A 23,769-nucleotide genomic window follows, 5' to 3' on the forward strand; every position below is an offset into this window, starting at 1 on the left:
ACCAAGAGTTAGTTTTTTGAAAAAATAAACAAAATAAACCTCTAGCCAGGCTTCTCAAAAAGAAAAGGGAGTGACCCAAATAGATAAAATCATGAATGAAAATGGAATTATTACAACCAATCCCTCAGAGATACAAACAATTATCAGGGAATACTATGAAAAATTATATGCCAACAAACTGGACAACCTGGAAGAAATGGACAAATTCCTAAACACCCACACACTTCCAAAACTCAATCAGGAGGAAATAGAAAGCTTGAACAGACCCATAACCAGTAAAGAAATTGAATCAGTTATCAAAAATCTCCCAACAAATAAGAGTCCAGGACCAGATGGCTTCCCAGGGGAGTTCTACCAGACATTTAAAGCAGAGATAATACCTACCCTTCGCAAGCTATTCCAAAAAATAGAAAGGGAAGGAAAACTTCCAGACTCATTCTATAAAGCCAGCATTACTTTGATTCCTAAACCAGACAGAGACCCAGTAAAAAAAGAGAACTACAGGCCAATGTCCCTGATGAATATGGATGCAAAAATTCTCAATAAGATACTAGCAAATCGAATTCAACAGCTTATAAAAAGAATTATTCACCATGATCAAGTGGGATTCATTCCTGGGATGCAGGGCTGGTTCAACATTCTCAAATCAAACAATGTGATACATCACATTAACAAAAAAAAAGATAAGAACCATATGATCCTGTCAATCGATGCAGAAAAGGCCTTTGACAAAATTCAGCACCCTTTCTTAATAAAAACCCTCGAGAAAATCGGGATAGAAGGAACATACTTAAAGATCATAAAAGCCATTTATGAAAAGCCCACAGCTAACATCATCCTCAGTGGGGAAAAACTGAGAGCTTTTTCCCTGAGATCAGGAACACGACAGGGATGTCCACTCTCACCGCTCTTGTTTAACATAGTGTTGGAAGTTCTAGCATCAGCAATCAGACAACAAAAGGAAATCAAAGGCATCAAATTGGCAAAGAGGAAGTCAAGCTTTCGCTTTTTGCAGATGACATGATATACATGGAAAATCCGATAGACTCCACCAAAAGTCTGCTAGAACTGATACATGAATTCAGCAAAGCTGCAGGATACAAAATCAATGTACAGAAATCAGTTGCATTCTTATACACTAATAATGAAGCAATAGAAAGACAAATAAAGAAACGGATCCCATTCACAATTGCACCAAGAAGCATAAAATATCTAGGGTTAAATCTAACCAAAGATGTAAAAGATCTGTATGCTGAAAACTATAGAAAGCTTAGGAAGAAAATTGAAGAAGATATAAAGAAATGGAAAGACATTCCCTGCTCATGGATTGGAAGAATAAATATTGTCAAAATGTTAATACTACCCAAAGCTATCTACACATTCAATGCAATCCCAATCAAAATTGCACCAGCATTCTTCTCGAAGCTAGAACAAGCAATCCTAAAATTCGTATGGAACCACAAAAGGCCCCGAATAGCCAAAGTAATTTTGAAGAAGACCAAAGCAGGAGGCATCACAATCCCAGACTTTAGCCTCTACTACAAAGTTGTAATCATCAAGACAGAATGGTATTGGCACAAAAACAGACACATAAACCAATGGAATAGATACCCCAGAACTAGACCCACAAACATATGGCCAAGTAATCTTTGACAAAGCAGGAAAGAACATCCAATGGAAAAAAGACAATCTCTTTAACAAATGGTGCTGGGAGAACAGGACAGCAACATGCAGAAAGTTGAAACTAGACCACTTTCTCACACCATTCACAAAAATAAACTCAAAATGGATAAAGGACCTGAATGTGAGACAGGAAACCATCAAAACCCTAGAGGAGAAAGCAGGAAAAGACCTCTCTGACCTTAGTCGTAGCAATTTCTTACTTGACACATCCCCAAAGGCAAGGGAATTAAAGGCAAAAATGAACTACTGGGACCTCATGAAGATAAAAAGCTTCTGTACAGCAAAGAAACAACCAACAAAACTAAAAGGCAACCAACGGAATGGGAAAAGATATTTGCAAATGACATATCGGACAAAGGGCTAGTATCCAAAATCTATAAAGAGCTCACCAAACTCCACACCCAAAAAACAAATAATCCAGTGAAGAAATGGGCAGAAAACATGAACAGACACTTCTCTAAAGAAGACATCCAGACGGCCAACAGGCACATGAAAAGATGCTCAACGTCACTCCTCATCAGGGAAATACAAATCAAAACCACACTCAGATATCACCTCATGCCAGTCAGAGTGGCTAAAATGAACAAATCAGGAGACTATAGATGCTGGAGAGGATATGGAGAAACGGGAACCCTCTTGCACTGTTGGTGGGAATGCAAATTGGTGCAGCTGTTCTGGAAAACAGTGTGGAGGTTCCTCAGAAAATTAAAAATAGACCTACCCTAGGACCCAGCAGTAGCACTGTTAGGAATTTACCCAAGAGATACAGGAGTGCTGATGCATAGGGGTACTTGTACCCCAATGCTTATAGCAGCACTCTCAACAATAGCCAAATTATGGAAAGAGCCTAAATGTCCATCAACTGATGAATGGATAAAGAAATTGTGGTTTATATACACAATGGAGTACTATGTGGCAATGAGAAAGAATGAAATATGGCCGTTTGTAGCAACGTGGATGGAACTGGAAAGTGTGATGCTAGTGAAATAAGCCATACAGAGAAAGACAGATACCATATGTTTTCACTCTTATGTGGATCCTGAGAAACTTAACAGAAACCCATGGGGGAGGGGAAGGAAAAAAGAAAAAAAAAAAAAGAGGTTAGAGTGGGAGAGAGACAAAACATAAGAGACTCTTAAAAACTGAGAACAAACTGAGGGCTAATGGGGGGTGGGAGGGAGGAGAGGGTGGGTGATGGGTATTGAGGAGGGCACCTGTTGGGATGAGCACTGGGTGTTGTATGGAAACCAATTTCACAATAAATTTTATAAATGAATGAATGAATGAATGAATGAATAAATAAATAAATAAACATTAAAAAAACATTCTCATTTCTTGTTATGCACCTCACATGCCAGAATATCTTTTTTAATTTATCAACAACAGGAAATGTAATTCTCATCTCTTGCCCCCTCCATAGCAGTTAACACTATCGACCAGTCTGTACTTCATTGGAGTACCCTCCCCAACTTCTGGATGCCACAGTCTCCCAGATTCCCTCTCCTCTTTGTGCCCACTCCTTCTCATCCCAACTCATTCTCCTCCACCCACCCACAAAAGTTGCAGTTCCTTAAAGGTCAGTGTTAGGTCCTCTCCTTGTTTTACTGTATATTCTCTCCCCACATGATGTCATTCAAGTTCTTTGCGCAAATGTTGACAATTCACAAACATATGTCCAGTCTAAACTTCACCTGTCAGATACAGATCTCTGTATCCGATGGTTTACTTGAATTTCCTTAGATGTTCAAAGGGAGCTTAGATTCAACTGGTCTAAAATAGAACTCATGAGCTTACTTCCTCAAACCCGGTCTTCTTTCAGCAGTCTATGTAGTGCCACCACCAGACACACGGGCGAAAAACTAGGATTCACGCTGGACATATCCTTCTCCCATTCCCCATATTCTATCCTCCTCCAAGTTTTATTGATAGGATCTCAAATATATGTACAATTATTTTCCCTTTCACCATATTGTCTGCCAATAACTTTAAACTACCAACATCTCTCGCCTGGGTTAGTGAACTAGCCTCCTCATTCATCTTCCTGATTCTGTTCCCCACATTCTCCACCCTAATCCCAAGCTGATTCTTATATGGGCTTTTCAAAAGACTGCATGAGTTTCCACATCTCTGCTTAAAATGTGGTTGATTTATTTACATCTAGGAGGCAGGTCTACATCCTTAGGTTCACCAACAAAATCATGAAAGCTACGGCCCCTCTCTGCTAAACCAGTTTCATCTCAAATCATGCCACTCTTGAGTTTTCTAGACTTTAATCTTACCGACCGTCTTAATTTCCTTGAATGCCCTGTGCCTGCTCCATGCCGCTTCCAACACAGGGACTTTGTACATGCTGTTCCATGTGTCTCTTTCTCCTTTCCCTAGCTATAACTTCATCTGCAATTGCACAGGTGTCATTGCCTCCAGCATGAACCACATGTCCCATCTCGTGCTGCCCTCTGTTGTGCTATCTAACGATGGCTTGTTCACACACTCGTCTCCTTACCAGAGTAAGAGCTGCTTGCACAGCTCTTTGTATCCTTGCATCCTCAGCAAAAAGCACAGTATCTGGCACCTCATGTTTTGGAATGACTACAATAGGTCATTTCATATCGAGAAAATAAGTTGTAGGTGGTAAAAATCAATATACACTTTTATGGTACATTAGGGAACAGGTGTGATTTTCCAAGAAAATGTTTTCAAAGAAGAGATTTTATAGAAAATAAGCACCAACATTTCCTTACTTTTTTTGTTTTGCCCATGGCCTTCAGGATGGAAAGATTGAGGTCTTCAAGTGCTGCTAGTACATTCTCATATTCACCCAAGTGCTGAGAAAAATATTCTAAAAGGAAGAATATTGAAAAAAGTTAATGTTTGCATTTAGGTATCCTAAAGAACAGCAAAATCAACTGATGATTAATTCCATAAATGAGCAAAACAAATTGCATGTTATAACTGAAAACTGGAAGGTTTTCAAAAGAGACTAAGGTGTCAATATATTCATTTCAAAAAAAAAAAAAAAAAAACAACACCCTAAACAGTTACAATTATCCTTGAAGAAATGCTTTTTCCTACAACAGGGAAAAAAATGAATCTGGATCTATGGGCAAGACTATCACAATAAAAACTATTCTCAACAGCATATTATTATATTACTATAGTAATCATTAAGATAGTAGTTTCAGAAAAAAAAATACATGACATTTTATCATCTCTCCTGGGAAACATTTAAGGAAGGTAAGCTCTCCTCGTGGCTAAGAATTAATAAGGCTACAAAACACGAAGATGGCCCCCTTGGTATCTCTCATGTACTATTCCTGTCATAATTTATTTTTTCCACGATTTGGGCAGAGCAAAAGGTGTATTTACCACATTTTCAGTAGGCAGAAATAAATAATACATTGGGTGTTACAATTAAGAGTATGGAATATAGACGGTTCCCAAACAAGGTGAAATAGAGGAGAGATACATGCAAAACCTCATCTTTACTTACAGAGATCTATATATTTCTGAAATGAGAGATCTAGCTTGACCAAACCTCATAGAAAGTCATACGCTGAAAAGACCTAGAACTTTCAGTCACTAGAAAATCATTAGCCCTCACAATTCCTGTGAACTCATCATTGGATGAGCTGTAGTTTATTATTGCCTCTCCTTAGTATGCCATAACTATTTGTGGAATCAAATAGAATGACAAGGATAATCCATATAAAGCTATTTGAAATCACTGAGATAAATTTCAGCATGTCTTATGGAAACTTTATTTCATACTCCAGATGGAATTATTTGTTGACACTGATATTAATAACAAATTGGGAGTACCACTGAATGATTTATTAGTAAGTGTGCAGAAGTCATCTGAGAAGAAAAATAAACACAGGTGAGCAATAAATCAATTCTAGATTATGGCTGTCAAACTATGGTTTGTGTACACATGGATTAAAAACACACAGGATGTTTTTGACAAAAAGAAAATGCATTCCTGATGATGTAGTTCTTAAAAAATGTGTGGTGTATATCATCTCATAGAAAGGTTTGTTCAGGAAGGGATTAGTTGGAAGATAAATAAGGAAGCAGATACTCCTTAAATACCTGCTTGACGGTAACATTTTAATTCTTGGCTAGGATATTGATTTTCTCTGAGTGGTGACCAATGTGTCTGACCTTGTCCATGCCATTATTTGCAATCAATGAATAAAACCGTTTATCAAGTAGCAAGCAATTAATGTGGCTACAGAAAATCAATTAAAAAAAAATTATTATCAGAACAGAATCCACACTAAGTTGCAACAAGGAAAACGTGTAAAGAAAAATGGAAAAAAGTAAAGCTGTTAGCATATTTTTACTTATTTATATACAAAGACTCAAAAAAGATTGTAATGGGGATCTTAAATGTAAGCATGCAGAAATAGATTAAGTGGAAAATAGGATGTGGTGCTTAAAAATCAGGTTTAAGAAAAACAAAACAAGAAGGAACACCTCCTAAAATATTTTCATGAACAATATATCTGGCTTAACTGATGAAGGTCCCTGGAGAGAATATAAATGGTCTTTCCACTGTGAAATTAGATTTATGAAGGCACATGCTGATAAAACACATGGGAAGGTTTCTGAGCTGACACCTCTTTAGCCTTCGTGCCTTCCTTCTTTTATTCATCCACTCATTCATCTCAATTATCAAAGCAGTTAGGGGGAAAAAAATCACTCCCTAAGCAATACACTGGGACACAAAGAAAATAACTCTCAGAATAGAGAGAACTGCAGCACCTAAGCTCGGATAGGAGCTTAGGTGTAAGGGTTATTTTTTTTTTTTTTTAATTTTTTTTTTTTCCAACGTTTATTTATTTTTGGGACAGAGAGAGACAGAGCATGAACGGGGGAGGGGCAGAGAGAGAGGGAGACACAGAATCGGAAACAAGCTCCAGGCTCTGAGCCATCAGCCCAGAGCCCGACGCGGGGCTCGAACTCACGGACCGCGAGATCATGACCTGGCTGAAGTCGGACGCTTAACCAACTGCGCCACCCAGGCGCCCCGGTGTAAGGGTTATTTTGAGGAGGTGCAGGTCAAAGTCACTCAGATTGTATTATAACTTAGTAAGGGGCACGTTCCAGGGCAAGTGGGGCTCTAATGAACTCAAAGTGGGAAGTCAGACGAAAGAGCCAGGACATTTAATACCGATAAAAGAAGAGAATCCCCAATCTCCACTTCATCATGGTGAGCTTTCATATAGTCATTCCAGGACTTAACACACATTTACTTAGTGCCTTATTTAAGGAGCCTACAACCAGGTAGGGGAAATAAACATTCCAACAAATAACTGTTATACACATGATCATTGTGCCAGACAATGGTCCAAGAACCCAGAAAACTGTCCTTCAGAAATGGAGAGATAAACAGTTTTCCAGAGCAGCAAAACCAAAAGGAGTTCATCACCACTAGACCAGCCTTACCAGAAATGTGAAAGGGACTGCTTTAAGCTGAAATGAAAGGGTACTCATTAATTATTAACGAGAACACATATGAAAGTGTAAATCTCACTGGTAACTGTAAACATATAGTAAAATCCAAAATAATCTAATGTAAAAGTGGTGGGTTAATCGATTATAAAGCTAGTATGAAGGTTAAAAGACAAAAGTATTCAAATGATAATTACAATAATTTACTAGAACCACAAAATAAAAATATGCAAATTGGGATATCCAAAGCATAAAAATTTTCATGGAGGTGAGCGAGTAAAAAATGTAGAGCTTTAGAGCATGTTCAAACTTAAGTTGTTATTAAGTTAAAACAGACTGTTATAAATTGTTTTATGTAAGCCTCATGGTAACCACCTACACTAGGTACACACACACACACACACACACACACACACACACACAAAGAAAAAATTGAAATATACCACTACAGAAAAGCATCAAGTCACAAAGGAAGAAAGCAAGAGAAAAAGAAACAGAGGAACTACAAAACAGTCAGGAAACAATCAATGATACATAAATAAGCATATATGTATAACTACTTAGCTTAAATGTAAATGGACTAAATTCTCCAATGAAAAGATGAGTGGATGAATGGATTGAAAATCTTTTGTTGCCACCAAGAGACTTATTTCAGGTATAAGGACACAGACTGAAAGCGAAGGGATAGAAAAAGATCTTACATGCAATTAGAAACCAAAAGAAAGCTGAAGTAGCTATAGTTAGATCAGATAAAACAGACTTTAAGACAAAGATTATAAAAAGAGACAAAGAAGGTTATTATGAAAAAATAAAGGGCCAATCCACCAGAAGGATATTACATTTGTAAATATACAGGCACATAACACAGGAGCACATAAATATAGAAGGCATATATTAACAGATCTAAAGAGAGAAATAGACAATACAACATAGTAAGAGACTTTAATATGCCACTTATATCAATAGACAGATCATCCAAACAGAGAAATCAATAAAGAAACAATGGCCTTAAATGACACATTCGACCAGATAGACCACACACACACACACACACACACACACACACACACACACACAGAACATTCCATCCAAAAGCAACAGAATACAAACTCTTCTCAAGTACACAACGAACATTCCCCAGGATAGATTAGATGTTAGGTCACAAAACAAGCCTTAATAAATTTAAGAAGACTAAAATCATATCAAGCATCTCATCTGACCACAACAATGTAAAACTAGAAATTACAAGATGAAAACTGGAAAATTCACAAATCTGTGGAGATTAAACAACCCTCTCTTGAACAACCATGAATCAAAGAAGAAATTAAAAGAGAACACAAAAAAATAACTTGAGACAAATAACAGTGAAAATACAACATACCAAAACTTATGGGATGCAGCAAAAGCAGTTCTAAAAGGGAAGTTCATAGAGTTAAATGCTACCTACATCAAGAAACAAGAAAGATCTCAAATAATAATAATCTTTGCACCTCAAGGAATTGGAAAAAGAACAAATGAAACGCAAAGTAAGTAGAATGTAGATCTTAAAGGTCAGTCATGGGGGGTAATATACAAGGCAGTAACTGTAGTTAGTAATACTGTGTTACATATTTGAAAGTTGCTAAGCGAATACATCTTACAAGTTCTCATTACAAGACAAGAACTGTGTGTGGTGATGGATGTTGACTTATCTATCAAAGTATATTTGTCAATGTCAACGCAGGCATAAGAGTATCTGGAAGGATATGCTCCAAGCAGTTAGCAGTGGAGGTCACTATCAGGCAAAAGGAGAGATAGAGACAGAGAAAGAGACAGAGAGACACAGAGAGAGTGGGAGGGAGGGAGAGAGGGGGAGGCTGACATTTTGTCTTACATGCCAATGTAAGTCTGTATTGCTAAAATTTAAAAACCAGTTAAGTATTATTTTCATAACCAAAATAAAGCAATACTTTAACATATTTTGATTTCTAGGTGTATAATTTAGTTAACTAAGTAAAAGCAACAGAATGAAAGTTGTTAGATACCTGGACCTTTTAACTGGCTTCCCTGAAAGAGCACAGGAAATCTGTTTTTCATGCCAATCAAATGTCATCCCTCCCATGCACCAGGGCAAATTTGTTCGGGATGTGAGTCGACAGATTTTACTTGCGTGCACTGAAGCATTTGGTTTTGATTAGAATCCAACTTAAATATTTACTTTATATTTACAAAATAACAAGACATGAAACTATACTCTGGAAATTAAAATGCATATTCTTGAGCAGAGAGGGGGAGGATTATAACACACAATTGGGACTACAATCACTGGGTTTAAAAATACAGAGCAATTTGGTTGCATTAAAACCCCATATACTAGTTCCTTAACTATGGGGAAATTCATAGCCAAAGCTTTTTCTAAGTACAGAGTAGGTTTCTAATCGAGTTCTATTATTATAGAAGACAAATTAAACTTTTTTTTGTAGCGGATTAAGTGAAGATACACAATTACACTGAGAGGATAATGTAATACTCTTTGATGACAATACATAAGCAACATAGCAAATAAGAGCCACTAAATGTCTTCATCTTAAAAGCCCTTTTAACAGTTTGCTTTCTCAAGAGCCATGCCTACCTAAGCAAAGTTAAATAGACAACAAAAAGAATTAAGTGGATGATTTGAGGAAATCCTTATTTTGGCCTAACCTATCTAGAAATGGGTCTCCCAGCCTCACAAAATTATTGACATAATCTTCTCCATTTCCCTACTTCATCTCTCCACTTCACTGGCAGGGACCATCTGCCCATGGATGAGAATGGATCACAACTTGACCTTGATCGTGATTGCTGTTCTTTAGAAAGCCTGGTGGCTAGGGTCCCCACGGGCCCTTTTGCCTCCTTGGCACAGTTTAATACCCATGTGTGGACAGATCATGGTTTGATTATGTGTAAAAGCATGTCAGGATTTCCTCCGTTTTTCTCTGCTAGTGTTTCATAACAAAACATGAACTGCTTTAGTACCGAGATACCTTGCTTCTGCATAAACAGCTTGCTTTTCAGCTAGATTCTTCTCACGGAATACAAGAGAGACACAATACAGGAACAGGAAATAGAGTTTTTTATGACCATTGGAAAATGTGAAAGCTCATGGTTGGTGATTAAAATATTTGTGTTGTCCAGAGTTCTTTTCTTGAAAGCTTGTATTCTGATATATTGTCTTGGCATATCCTCACTTGGTGTTGCTCTACCATTTTTGATGAAATGGAAGATAACCACTCTTGAATATTGTAAAATGGACTATGTGATGATTTGGTAAACTTCAAATTTATAAGGAGTATAAGATATTCAGGAAGTGCTTATGACTTCAATTAAGAGTTTCAAAGAATATCATCTATAAAATTATTTCTAAGAGGCCTAGACAATAAACTCAAACTTGGACAAGGTGTTATATATTTATCTTAAAACATAAAGCTTCCAGTTTTCAGAGAAACTTAAAACCTTCCAGTGTTCAGAGAAAAATGGCTATTTCACACTGAATAGTCTCACAGTGCTCCACAATTTGCTCAAAACAAAAGATAAATCTCAGAAATATTTGCCTTCCCACAGTCCTAGCCTTTGACTTTTGTTTCCAACCACAAAGATGAAGAAAATAATAGAAGAGGCTATTAAATCAAGAATCTGTAGAAATTCCTCTCTCCATTGAAACTTGTTTTGCAAGTGACATTTAAAACTCCAAAACTGTTTAGGCAGGTATGGGACGTGTTGTTTTTACATGTCAAGGGGGGTCAGTCTTGCAATCTATTTGAAAAGAATAATGAAGTTGTATTAAACATCAATTTAAAAATATATTCAAACTAGTGGAGAGTTTTCTACTATGAAACTAATTGTACCAAATGCAAACAAAATAACTCTCCTCCATGAACAAATTGAGTCCCAACTCTTTCTGCAGTGAAAAACATGCTTGAGTAAAACTCAGTTAAGATAAATCCTTTGAGATCTCAATTATCTTTTATATTCCCAAATTCCTAATCTAGGACATCAATTTTAGGGTATATAGAAATTTATATAAGATGGCGTTCTTTTTCATTCTAAAGCAAGTAATGAGTTTGACTGCCTCCCCCTCCCCCAACACAACTTACCACATAGTTCTTCTGTGTCGAGATTGCTGAAAAGAAAAAAAAAAATAGTTACTTTGGTAATATTTAAGTTTTTAAATAGTTAAGTACAGTTATTCCCCAATTTAGGTCACAATAATAATTGAGGATATGTAGTTATGGTATTTTTCATGTAAAATCGACATTGTTTACTCAATTATGTTAACAATGATTATATCAGAGTCTGCCTGTGAACAAATAATTGTTGGGGTTTGTGTTTTCCCCAGTATCATGCTGGGGAATACTGCATACTGGCTGAAGAATTAGAGGCTCTGGAGCCAGAATGCCCGAGTTCAAATCCTGACTCGACCATTTACCACCCTGGGACCCTGAGTACTTTGCATCCCTGGGTCTCCGTTCCTCAACCACAAGGTGGGGATAATAACTTCTGTTTCATATGAATGCAATAGGATGTGAATGGGTTAATAAATACAAAGCAGTTAAAAGAGTGGCACAAAATAAGCACTTAATAAATGTTAGCTATCATGATTTCGGACTTGGTAGAACTACTAGAACTTTCATTATCTAAATTCAATCTTTGAGGGAAGTTTGACTCAATGTCTTCTTGGAATGATTTCTAAAACATAATGAAGAGTTACATGGCTTAATATTTACATGTAAACAACAGATGCCTTTTACGAATGTAACTATGGAACAGCAGATGAAATGTTAGTAGATATAATACATTCCTATCAGAATAGTGTCTTGACCGAGGAAGGCTTGGTAAAGGAATGCAAGAATGGTCCAAAATCAGGCAATAAATAAATACAACACTACACTGTAACTTAAAGGAGAAAACTCATATTAACTACTAGATGAGACATTAATAAAATTTTAATTTTAGAAAGTTCATTTAAAATTTTTTTGAAGTGGGGTCCCTGGGTGGCTCAGTTGGTTGAGCGTCCGACTTCACCTCAGGTCACGATCTCATGGTTCGTGAGTTCGAGCCCCGCGTCAGGCTCTGGGCTGATGGCTCAGAGCCTGGAGCCTGCTTCCGATTCTGTGTCTCCCTCTCTCTCTGCCCCTCCCCCATTCATGCTCTGTCTCTCTCTGTCTCAAAAATGAATAAACATTAAAAATTTTTTTTTTAATTTTTTTGAAGTTTATTTATTTTGAGAAAGAGAGAGAGGGAGGGGCAGAGAGAGAGAAGGAGAGAGAGAATCCCAAGCAGGCTCTGCACTGTCAGCACAGAGCCTGATGTGGGGCTCAAACTCACGAACCTGTGAGATCATGACCTGAGCGGAAATCAACGGTTGGATGCGTAACCAACTGAGTCACGCAGGCACCCCATTCATTTTAGCGAGTTTAAATGAAATTGAAATAAAAGTAAACCTCCTAAAGATTATAAAGACTTACTAAGAGTCAGCTGCAAGCACCAATTGACTGAAAATCTTGTACTTCATACAACCGCCACAGGTCAAAGTTCAACGTAAATAACCATCATGATCCAGTTATCGTCTACACAGCAGTCAGGGTTGCTGGACACTGGGTCATTTTACCAGTCCCGTTGCTAATCGTAGTGTGATTTTAAATTCAGGATTCTATCCTCAGACATTGAGTATTTGATCTTGGATAAAGGGCATCTCCTTCCTTAAGCAGATCTCTTTGTAAAGCTGTATGTGCCACCAGGCAGAACATGTAAAGTCTTCTGCGGAAGTTTTGGGGTAGGTTTCTGTTCATTCATTTATCCCACGGGCTTTCATCGCTACACGCCACGCATTGTTCTGTCATAATCAACCAGGTGGCAACAGATCCTGAAAAGAGTATGACCAGTCACTAGTCTCTAGCAACTGGATAGAGCTAAACTCAGAGAGTAAATAACTAAAATGCAATTAAATTGCTGCTATGGGGGAAGTGGCTGACTGCAAGGTCAGCAGTGACTCCAGAGGATAAAATTTTGAGTTTAAAGAGGGGTAGAAAAGGCAGACAAAGGAAGACCATTCCAGTGAGAAGAAACACTATTTGCAATAACAACTACAAATGCGAGGAGTAGTTCCTGTGGCTGCAATATAGGCCATTAATGAAGAATGGGACCAAACAATGAAAAGCCTCCTGTGATAACCTAGTAGGTTTCTTGGTTCTCTTGCCAATTTGGAATCATAGAGGATTTTAAAGAAGGTGAGTGACATCATCAGATTTATACTTTAGGAAGGTCACTGACAGACGGGTTGAGGTTAGATAAAAAGAGAGCGAAAAGAGGCCAGGAGACCAATGTGGACATTGTTACTAGACTCTGGGCCAGCTGATCCCAGATTGGAGGGTAGAACCCAAGGGGTGTGCAAGGCCATCCACTGGAGGCAAGAAGATATACTTCAACTTTATACACACACACTTTTAAAACTTTTTATTTTGAAATAATTTCAAAATCTACAAAACAAGTGCCCTTCACCTAACCCCTCCCCCAGTTGTCAATATTTTATTTCATTTGTCTTACCACCTTCTTTATTTTCTCTGTTTATGTCTTTTCAAACCATTTGATTGTACGTTGCAGATATGATATCCCTTTACCTCTAAGTACATCAGTGTATATTTTCTATAAACAAGGAAGAAACTTACATACAAGTGAAATTAATATCCATTCAATGCCATTATCAAATCCAGCAGTTCTCAAATATTTGTATTTGTATTTAACTTTATGTCTTTTCATTTCTTTTTGTGTAACTTTATAGTGTATTAATATTAATACAGTGGTGCACACATAGGATTTGTAAGTCTTTATATGGATTTCGGCAAAAAGCAGTAGCTAATATGGGAGCCTGGAGGAGGGGGCAAAAAGAATAGACAGATGTGAAGAATTTTGAGGGAAAACCATCAAAACTTGGAATCCTGTTGGATTCAGAATTAGATCACTTAGAAATTTTTAGTATCATTTCAAACATTTTGCTCATTAAAACACAGGTCATTTCCTAACCTTACTGTTTTCACAGAACTTCAGACTTAAAGAGGACATTAAAGGTCACTTTTGTTTTTGTATTTTCTTCAGAATGGTTCACAGGTTCATAATGAGATTTCGTTTTCATTTCAAAGGAATAAACAGCCCAACCCAATATGAAAATTAAATTACGTGGAATATATCCTAAAACATAGTTCAGAGTAATTTGCATGACATTAGCTGCACTTGTTCCTTAATAAAAGGCTATGTTCCTAAAGTACTATAGTGCTCCTCTCCTCAAACATTCTTTAGCTCTTTCTGTGCTATGTTGTTTGTAGTAGGTAATAAAGCACAGTTCTTTTTTCTTTTTCAATTTTATTTATTTTGAGAGAGACAGAGAGAGTGAGAGCTGGGGAGGGGCAGAGAGAGAGGGAGAAGCTTAAGCAGGCTCCGCAATGTCAGCACATGGCCCCACGCAGGCTCGAACTCATGAACTGAACCTTGAGATCATGACCCGAGCCAAAATTAAGAGTTGGATGCTCAACGGACTGAGCCACCCAGGTGCCGCTGGCTCTTTTTTTATAGTAGACTTACCTGTGTGAATTCTATAGGATTGATTTCTTACAGGATACCTCCAGCCTGTAGTAACGTGGGATTGTAAAGGAATATTAAGCCGTAGATGAGCCTAGAGGATATCCGATAGCATGGGATATTGTTCGGTTTCTTTTCATGTTTGTAGCAAGAAAACCTATACTCTTTTAGCTATGCCATTTTTTTTTTAAAGAAAGCTAAATGGAAAGAATAAATGCTAGTTACATTGTAAACATTCTTACTGAAACAGAATCAGAGGGGGTGTTACTATCAGAATGCATTCTCAGCTAGATGCCAAAGAGGGGTAAAGAACAAACATATTCATTGCAGCCTAACTGACAAGTGTGGGGGAAAATTGAAACTAAATGTTCATTAGCTGAATAACTAAGTAAACTGCATATCATTATATAATCATTAAAATGTATCCACAGAGTTGTCAATAGCTTGAAAAATGCTTAAGTTTAGAAGTTACATAAAAATGTGAAACCAGATATAAGTGGTATATATAGAACCAAAAAATGTGATTTGGGAAGAAGTGAGGAACCATATCAACAGCAGATCGCATTGCTTCTGGATGCTAGGACTTTGGGTGGGTTTGCTCTTTCCTTCTTTACAGCTTTCGAAACCTTTGTTTTTCTTATCATTACAAGGTTTCATTTATACTGGAAAAAGTGTACTTCATGATTAAAAGCAAACTGAAGCAGGAAAAGATGTTAAGCATAAAAGGCAAGGTTCATATCATTCTGTTCACACGACTTGACTTGTGAATCCATTTAGTATAAGTTACAATATACCTGTCCGTTTGGATTTGCCACTCAATTTTGCAAAAGCACCCCTCAGAAACTCCAAGAACAGCAAGGACAAGATACACTGCACGCCATTCATTTATAAGTCTTGGGGACAGCTGAAGTTGTTTTGATTTGATCTTCTGTGTTGGGCACTCTGAGTTCGGATGAACTAAACTGCTCTCCTGAGGAGTATGCCTACCGTCAAGAAAAGAGAAAATATTCGGGAAGTCCAGACTGATTTCTACTTGAGAATTCAGAATCTTTCTAATAGAACCTTTTACATGCCAGCTCTCAATTCTAGGATCTACCTCAAAATAGTCTTGGCTTCATGTTAACATTCTTAGTCATCTCTGAAGTATTTTCTAACAGAGTTGGCTGCCTTTGCTGTATAAATGACTCTCTTGCTGAAAAACCACCATTCTGAACTCCTTCTTTGCTTCTGATTATATTCAAGATTTTTAGCTTCATCCTCAAAATTAATACACTGTGGATCTTAGCAGGAATCTTTAAAGTCTAAGTTCTAGCTCACCTTTTACTGACCTTCCAGTGCATCTCTCAGCCGCCTGAATATCACCAGTGTAAACAGGTTTCTTCTTCAGTGGGCAAAACAGTTTGCTAAACACTGCTAAGCTTCCTAATAACCTGAAGGAGTTAACACTGGCCTCCAAAGAGGTTTACTTCTAGACAGTATTTGAGGCAAGGAGAATGTGACTCAATGAGCCATGCACTTAGCTCCTCCCTGATGGGAGCACTGTAGTGATACCCACTTGGGTTTATCGGCAGACTAGCAGGCTGGCTACGTCACAAATATGCTCAGCCATCACAGTGTTCATTTTACAGAAGAATATCACGATCTTCCAATTCACTAAGAATAATCTGAGCAGAATATCTTTCTGTTAGCATCAGAGCAACTGTGTTCAGCTAGTTCTGACTCACCAAGCAAAACAGCATTAAGGAAAATCAACAGAAGCAGTATCGGAAGATCCGAATGATAAAGGACCTGACCTTGCAAATAATGTTGGGATAGATTGTAATTCCATGATGTGTATATGTACTTGATCACACAAGAATCCCCGCCCCACCAGAGGGACAGGGCAGATTGTGAGAGAGACTGGAGCCTAGAATGGGATGTGCCTCCTGGGGGAGATCAGGTGCTACAGACACAAACTGAACTGAGGTGAGCGCTCTCAGCTGAGAGACATCCATCTAGAGGACAACAGAGACAGAATGGGGGCCAAAGGGATTTTAGGAGCAGATTCTTTTCAGATATCCTCATATGTGGGTCAGGGGAGGGGGCAAGTTACTTTAGTCACCAGACCCCTGACCCAAGAACTGAATATGAGGGCCCAGCATGAATGCAGGTCCTTGCTTATAAAAGAACAGCAATACCACAAGGGTTATCAAATAGGGGCTTGGGCCGTGCAATGAGCCAAGGAAACCAGAACCAGGCCAGAAATGGAGATTGTTTTTAAACATTAAAATTTTTTCCCAATGTAAAATGATTACCACAATCAGGCTGACGAATGCATTCATCATTTCACATAATTACCATCTTTTTTAAGATTCGTTCTTATAATCAAGACAAATACTCAGTTGTCAGAAGCAAGACAATAAATGAGGCCAGACTGTCAATATGGTTGACATGACGTGGCATTCCAGGACAACTGAGTAGACACTCGTAAGAGCTCTGTAAATCCCTTCTGCTGAAGGCCACAATTGTTCCTAGAGCCAAAAGTGAGTCAGACCCTGTGATTACAGGTGAAATGTTCCCAAGGATATGGAGATGAGGGCTACGGAGTGTTGTAGGCAGGCAGCATTTGGCAAGCAGCTGGCTCTAAGTGCAGGCTTAGAGTCTATAGTGATCATAACAGCCTTTGCATTTGGGTGTCCTCTATAGGAGGAATTTGTAGGAGGTACCACATGCAAGAGTCTGAACCCTGCTCATACTGGGGCCAATTAAGGACCGACTATTTTCACACATAAACACAATGTCTCATGCGAGAGACAAAATGAGATTGGAAAATCATTGCTTTTCCAGTCGAAAGTTAATCATTTACTCCCCCAAGATATAGTAAACATTTGCTGCGTGCATTGTGCTGGGTTGACCTGTGTCCCCCAAGAAGATCCGTTCAAGTTTTAAACCCCATACCTACGCCTATGGTCTTGTTTGGAAATAGGATCCTTGCAGATGTAATCAAGTTAAGATGAGGGCATACTGAGTGAGGGTTGGCCTTAATCCAGTGATGCGATCTGTAGAAGGGAAGGGAAGTTTGGATTCAGAGACAGACAGGGAGGCAGAGCCTGGCATGATGCTGCCAGAAGTCGAGAATACCAACGCTTGCCAGCAACTACCAACTAGCAGCTGGAAGAAGCAAGGAAGAATACCCGCCCTGGAGCCTTCAGAAAAAGCATGGCCCTTGATGAGACTTCTAGCTTCCAGAAAAAATTTGATATTTGAGGCTACCCAGTCCGTGGTACTTGGTCACGTACCTGGGAAGCTACTACGTGTTGTGCTACACACTGTGGGAGGTTCAAAAGTCACACACACAAAATAGTACCGTCTTTTCCCTTCTGTGTCATTTTAGTAACCCTGGAGCATTTGGTGAACTGAAGAGCTGGTTCAAAAGTTCTTACTAAAAGTTGTTACTACATTGCATTAGATGAATGGAAGTTTAGGAATTCCAAATGAAAGCTTACGCTACCCCGAGGAGTCAACTATGGGGAAAAATTAAAATAACAAATTAAAAAAAAAAACAAAACAAGAACTCAAAGTTAAATGGCAACAACATACACGGAGTACTTGCCATATGCCAGGTGCAACAGTGTTGAGAGCTTTATCTGGTGTGTCTAACTTCCTACATCTCTGATTTCACCATCCCCATTGTACAACTAGGGGACTAGGTCTTAGGTGAAGGTAAGCAACTTGTCTGAAGTGACACATCTATCGAGTGGCAGGGCCAGGATTCAAACCCAGGTACGTTTGACTCAAGAATGCTCTTAACCATTCTTTACCATTCTGGACTCAATAATAGATATTTGGAGTCATCACATGTGGGTACTCAAAACCATAGGAATAGTCAAACTGCACAGTGTTTGTAGCAGGAACCATGGACGAATTTTCATTCAGAGTCTTCAATCTAAAACATCCCGTCATCACACCTACCAAAGGTGAGGATAGCGAGCGCTCCAATTTGCGCTTCCTCCACCCAACTCTGAAGTCACACAAGGGCAGGTACTTTATCCCACTTACTGTATAACAAATATTAAAAACAGGAACTGACACAAGGCATGGATTAACGATTAGTACTTTTTGAACTGAATCCTAGAGGTGACCCTAATTTAAGACACCAGTACAGAATAATTCCATTTACGATGCATGAAAACAATTAAAAACCTGGCAACATATCTAACCAAGGATGTGAAAGATTGTTGCACTGAAATCTATAAGACATTGATGAAAGGCACCAAAGACACAAATAAGAGGAAGATATTCTGTGCTCATGGATTGGAAGAATATTAATACTATCCAAAGCAATCTATGAATTCAGTGCAATCCCTATCAAAAGTCCAATGTCATTTTTCAGAAGTAGGAAAAATAATCCTAAAATGTGTAGGCAATCACCAAAGACCCCAAACAGCAATCTTGTGAAGGAAGAATGAGGCTGGAGGCATCATGTTCCCTGATTTCAAACTTTATATATTATAAACCTAGGATAATCAAGACACTATGTTATCGGCATAAAAACATGTATCTATTGAACAGACTAGAGAGCCCAGAAATAAACCCGTCAATTACAATTGACAACTGACAGTCAATTTATCTCAAAGGTGCCAAGAATACACAATAGGGAAAAGACAGCGTCTTTAATAAATGGTGCTGGGAAATGTGGACAGTCACATACAAAGAATGAAACTGGACCCCCATCTTACACCATACACAAACCTGAGCTCAAATTGATTAGGCTTAAATTTAAAATGGAAGTTAAATACTTAAATATAAGACCTTAAACGACAAAACTCCTTGAAGAAAACACAGCAGCGTGAACAACTTGACACTGAGCGTTGGCAATGACTTTTTTGGACATGGCACCCAACGTAAAGGCAATAAAAGAAAAAACAAACAAGCGGGACTTATCAACTAAAAAGCTTTTTCACAGCAAAGGAAACTAGTAACAAAATGAAAAGACAATCTATGGAATGGGAGAAAATATTTGCTAATTGTATATCTGATCCGGGGTTAATATCCAAAACATATACAGAACTCCAAAAACTCACTAGCCAAAACCCAAATAAATCTCACTGAAAAATTGCCAGAGGGCTTGAACAGACATTCTTCAAGACATACAAATGGCCAACAGGTGCATGACAAGGTGCTCAACATTACTAATTATCAGGAAAATGCAAATCAAAACCATACTGAGATAACACCTTACAACTGTCAGAATGGCTATCATCCAAAAGATAATAAATAACACGTGCTGGTGAGAGAATGGAAAAGAGGTAATCTTGATATGCAATTGGTGGGAATGCAAACGGGTACAGCACTATGGAAAACAGTATGGAGGGTCCTAAGAAAACTAGCGATAGAACTACCATATGATCTTGTAATCCCACTTCAGGGTATTTATATGAAGAAAATAAAAACACTAGTCAAAAAGATCTTCACATTGCAGCATTGTTTACAATATCCAAGTTATGGAAACAACCTAAGTGCCTATTGACAGACGAGTGGATAAAGAACTTGTAAGACATACATATGAGTATTACCCAGCCATGAAAAAGGGAATCCTAACATTTGGAAAGACATAGATGCACCCGGAAAGCATTATGGTATGTGAAATAAGACAAAGACAAATACCAGGTTCCAAATACTGAAAAGGAGCCTAAAGAGGATGGGTGAAGAACCAGCTGATACTGAGGTCTCAGAAGTCAAGAAGAGAGGTCCAAGAGTTCTCTAGACTGAAGACAAGACACAACAATGAATGAGGAAGAACCGGTACGGTTCACATTTAATGTCTTGGGCAACTTTTGAACAACCGTTTCAGTCCTTCCCTGAAATTGGGAGCCTGGGAAATGCAGGCAGTGAGAGGAGTTCAAAGGAAGAGAGAATGTTCTATTCCCAGCCGCCACAGGCAGAGAGGAAAGGGTGGTAACAGGTGGAGAGGGGCCAAGTAGATACAGGGAAGAGGAATCTGAGGCCCAGGTGTAGCCTTAAGGAGGGGGAAGCATATTTCTTTGTCCAAGCCTAAAATTAAAAAAAAAAGAGACATCTAATTGGTTCACATCCATGTCTGTTTTCTAGTTAAGAGGTTTCTAAATCTGGCTGAGCATCTGAACCACCTGGAGAAAAATTTTTTATGTAGATTTTCAGGCATAACACTGAGAGATTATGCTTTAAAAATTCAAGATGTGGTTCAAGAATCTCTTCTTTAAGACTCTGCCAAGGTGACTTTAGTAAACAGCCTTTACCTTTAACACTATTTCTCAAATCGAATTATTTCTTAGAAGTGAAACAATCTGCAAAGAATATCTGCTGCACTGTAAGTGGTAGCTTAAATTTAGTACAATTATATACTGCACGTTATTAGCATAAGGTCGATAATTATACCAACGGGATATCCTCTATTTACTTACTTCTTCTGGCTCTTCGTAAGTCCAACTTCCATTTGGTAGCAGACAGAACCCGCTCATACACAAGGTCAGTTCCAAATAAATATAGCACATTTGACCCTGCTCTCTTGCAAGCCATACACGTTGCCTAGTAGAGAAGACCGACTTGAGTAAAAATTCTCCTGGGCCACGTTAAGGTGCCGTTGCATCTTTTCCCTCAGGGCTTCCTATCCGCGTAGCTTCGGTGTATCCGTTGCTGACACTAATGCTTACTTTTATCTCCAGTCCCGTCTTCAAACTCAAACCTCATTCTGGCTTCTGCGATCAATCACCTTTTGGGCTTTTCCGGTTGGCCAGGCTGCCGGCTTTGACACGAGCGCCTCTCAGCCCCGAGTGTAGGTAAGAATCACGTAGAGGGCTTGTTAAACAGACTGCTGAGCCCCACGCCCAGACATTGTCTATTATGAGGAGTGGCCCGTGAATTTGCATTTCTCTTGAGCGGCAGGGATGCCGCTGCGGCTACTGGTTCCAGGACCATAGTTTAAGTAGCACTAACTGGAGCTGAGTGCAGCCTCTTGTCTTGGTCCACTTTTATTTATTTATTTTTTTAATGTTTATTTTTGAGAGTGAGAGAGAAAGAATGAGCATGAGTGGGAGAGAGGCAGAGAGGCGGGGGGGAGGGGGCAAGGAGGGGGGGGCGGACAGAGGATCCGAAGCAGGCTCTGCACGGACAGCAGAAAGCCTGACGCGGGGCTCGAACCCATGAGCTGTGAGATGATGCCCTAAGCCAAAGTCAGACACTTAACCGACCCAGCCACCCAGGTGCCTCTTTCTCGGTCTACTTTGGACCGAGACTTTCTACAACCCTCACATCATGAGCCACAAGCACCCTCTGTCAGCTGCCAGCTGGCCCTGCCTCACCTGTACTAAGTTGTTCACAGCACGTGAAGAGAGTCTTCTCTAATTACGGCAGGCATTTGTGAATAGATTGCCTTCAAACCTCCCTTTCGAGGATTCAAACAGGATGTTAAGTCAGTTTTCTCCATGGCCCTGATGTTGAACAGATTTTCTGTGCACAAATAATGTTAAAAATTGCATCTTGAACGTTATGTCAGGTATAAAAGTTGCACAGGAGAGAATATAACGGATCTATGTTTTACACAGATTCTTTTGCAAAGTTTTTCATACGTAGGAAAAAAAAAAAAACCCACTCTGACTTTACAGTTAGTTGTATCGGTAAGGAAATATTGGAGAGGAGGTTCAGGGAAAAATAATAAAAATTTACCAGACACTGTTTTCGTCATACTGTGATTTATAACTGCCGAAGCATAAAATAAGTGTAAGCAGTTGCTGTGGCTTTAACATTATACTCTTAACTGTTAGAGGATTTTGAGCTCTAATTGGCTGACCGACGTCCATATCTCCCAGAACTAAAAAGCTGTCCCATGGCTCATATCCTCAGGTATGGATATGCGACTCGCCCCCGCTCCAATTCCTTTTTCTGTTTTGTCTCACTGCCACCTCTCTGTTGCTCAACGCCAAGCCCCCTCCCCTGCTGCCCCCATCACGGCTTCCAGTATCTGCCAGAGAGTTCTTCCCTTCTATTTGTCTAACTTTCTTCACTCTTATTTCTTCCACCTCCTGCCACTTCTCATACCAATTAGTTTTGACATTGAAAAGATAAGCCTTCGTAACTCAGTAGACATAGCTTCCTTATTCTGCTCATCTCTTCCATTCTTCTCTACCATCATCCCCTACCTGTGGGAAACCTGCCCTCAACTAGATGTTTCTGGTGGGGCTGTTGATCAGAATACCCCATATCTGCCTTACTCAACCCAACCCATTTGGCCGCATGCATGTACATGAAAATATTCTCCTTTCCCCTTGGCTGTGATGATGGCCCCCAGTCGAGCACACTGTACAAGTGGGGCTGTTTAGAGTACTCCTCTGGGATTTTATGTATGGGACAGCTCTGGAGGGACTGAGGTAATATGATGGAGCCTTACCACCACTCACCCGCCTCACCACATGGCAGAATCTTATCTGTGGTAGAATGGACCGTGACAATCCTGAGAGAGAAATGACTGGAGAGAAGGGCAGGACATGGAGTGGGACGGAATGAATGAATAAATAAAAGCAATGACCCCAAGTCCCTAGAATCCCTGTGACAAGCTTTACACCATCCCCTGGTCATGGAATCAATGAATTCTCTCTCTCCCTCTTTCTTAATCCGGCCTGAGTTTAGTTTCTGCCACCTGTGGCTGAAAAAGGGCTGAGAGTTCACAACCAATGATAGCACTTCTTTTCTACCAAAGGGAAAGTTACTCTTCCCTGCACACAGGACATTAAAATATGGGACTTTTTCAGGCTCAGCTGTGTCTGCTCCTGAGTGAGGTTAAGCCCTTCCCTTCCTCCTCCCACATCAGAGTTGCGTCTTATCTAGCTCCTTCTCCACTTGGCACTCACAAATATTCTCCAGGGTAGTGTTTCTCAAACTCTCTTTGGGGAAGGATGAAATTTTTAAATTTCCATTTTCTGCCAGAGTGATGGTTTTGTAAAAAACTATAAAAATGAATTACTAGACCATGTGCTTGGATATCGTAGCGATGTCAAAATGCTATGGAAGTTTCTAAATACTGTC

General features: G+C 39.1%; 1 protein-coding gene across 2 annotated transcripts in view; it reads right to left on the minus strand.

The window, feature by feature from the left end:
- The window catches only part of NECAB1 (N-terminal EF-hand calcium binding protein 1), a 180,072-nt gene that overhangs the window by 100,689 nt on the left and 55,614 nt on the right, over positions 1-23,769 (minus strand). For both annotated transcript variants that reach the window (XM_030304460.1, XM_030304459.1), the window contains exons 4-5: positions 11,253-11,278; positions 4,425-4,522 (exon numbers count right to left, since the gene is read on the minus strand). In XM_030304460.1, the coding sequence (XP_030160320.1) occupies positions 4,425-4,522; positions 11,253-11,278 (124 nt within the window). The remainder of the gene's footprint in view (positions 1-4,424; positions 4,523-11,252; positions 11,279-23,769) is intronic.

The sequence above is a fragment of the Lynx canadensis genome, chromosome F2 (genome assembly GCF_007474595.2).
Source record: "Lynx canadensis isolate LIC74 chromosome F2, mLynCan4.pri.v2, whole genome shotgun sequence".
In the NCBI taxonomy this organism is placed as follows: domain Eukaryota; kingdom Metazoa; phylum Chordata; class Mammalia; order Carnivora; family Felidae; genus Lynx; species Lynx canadensis.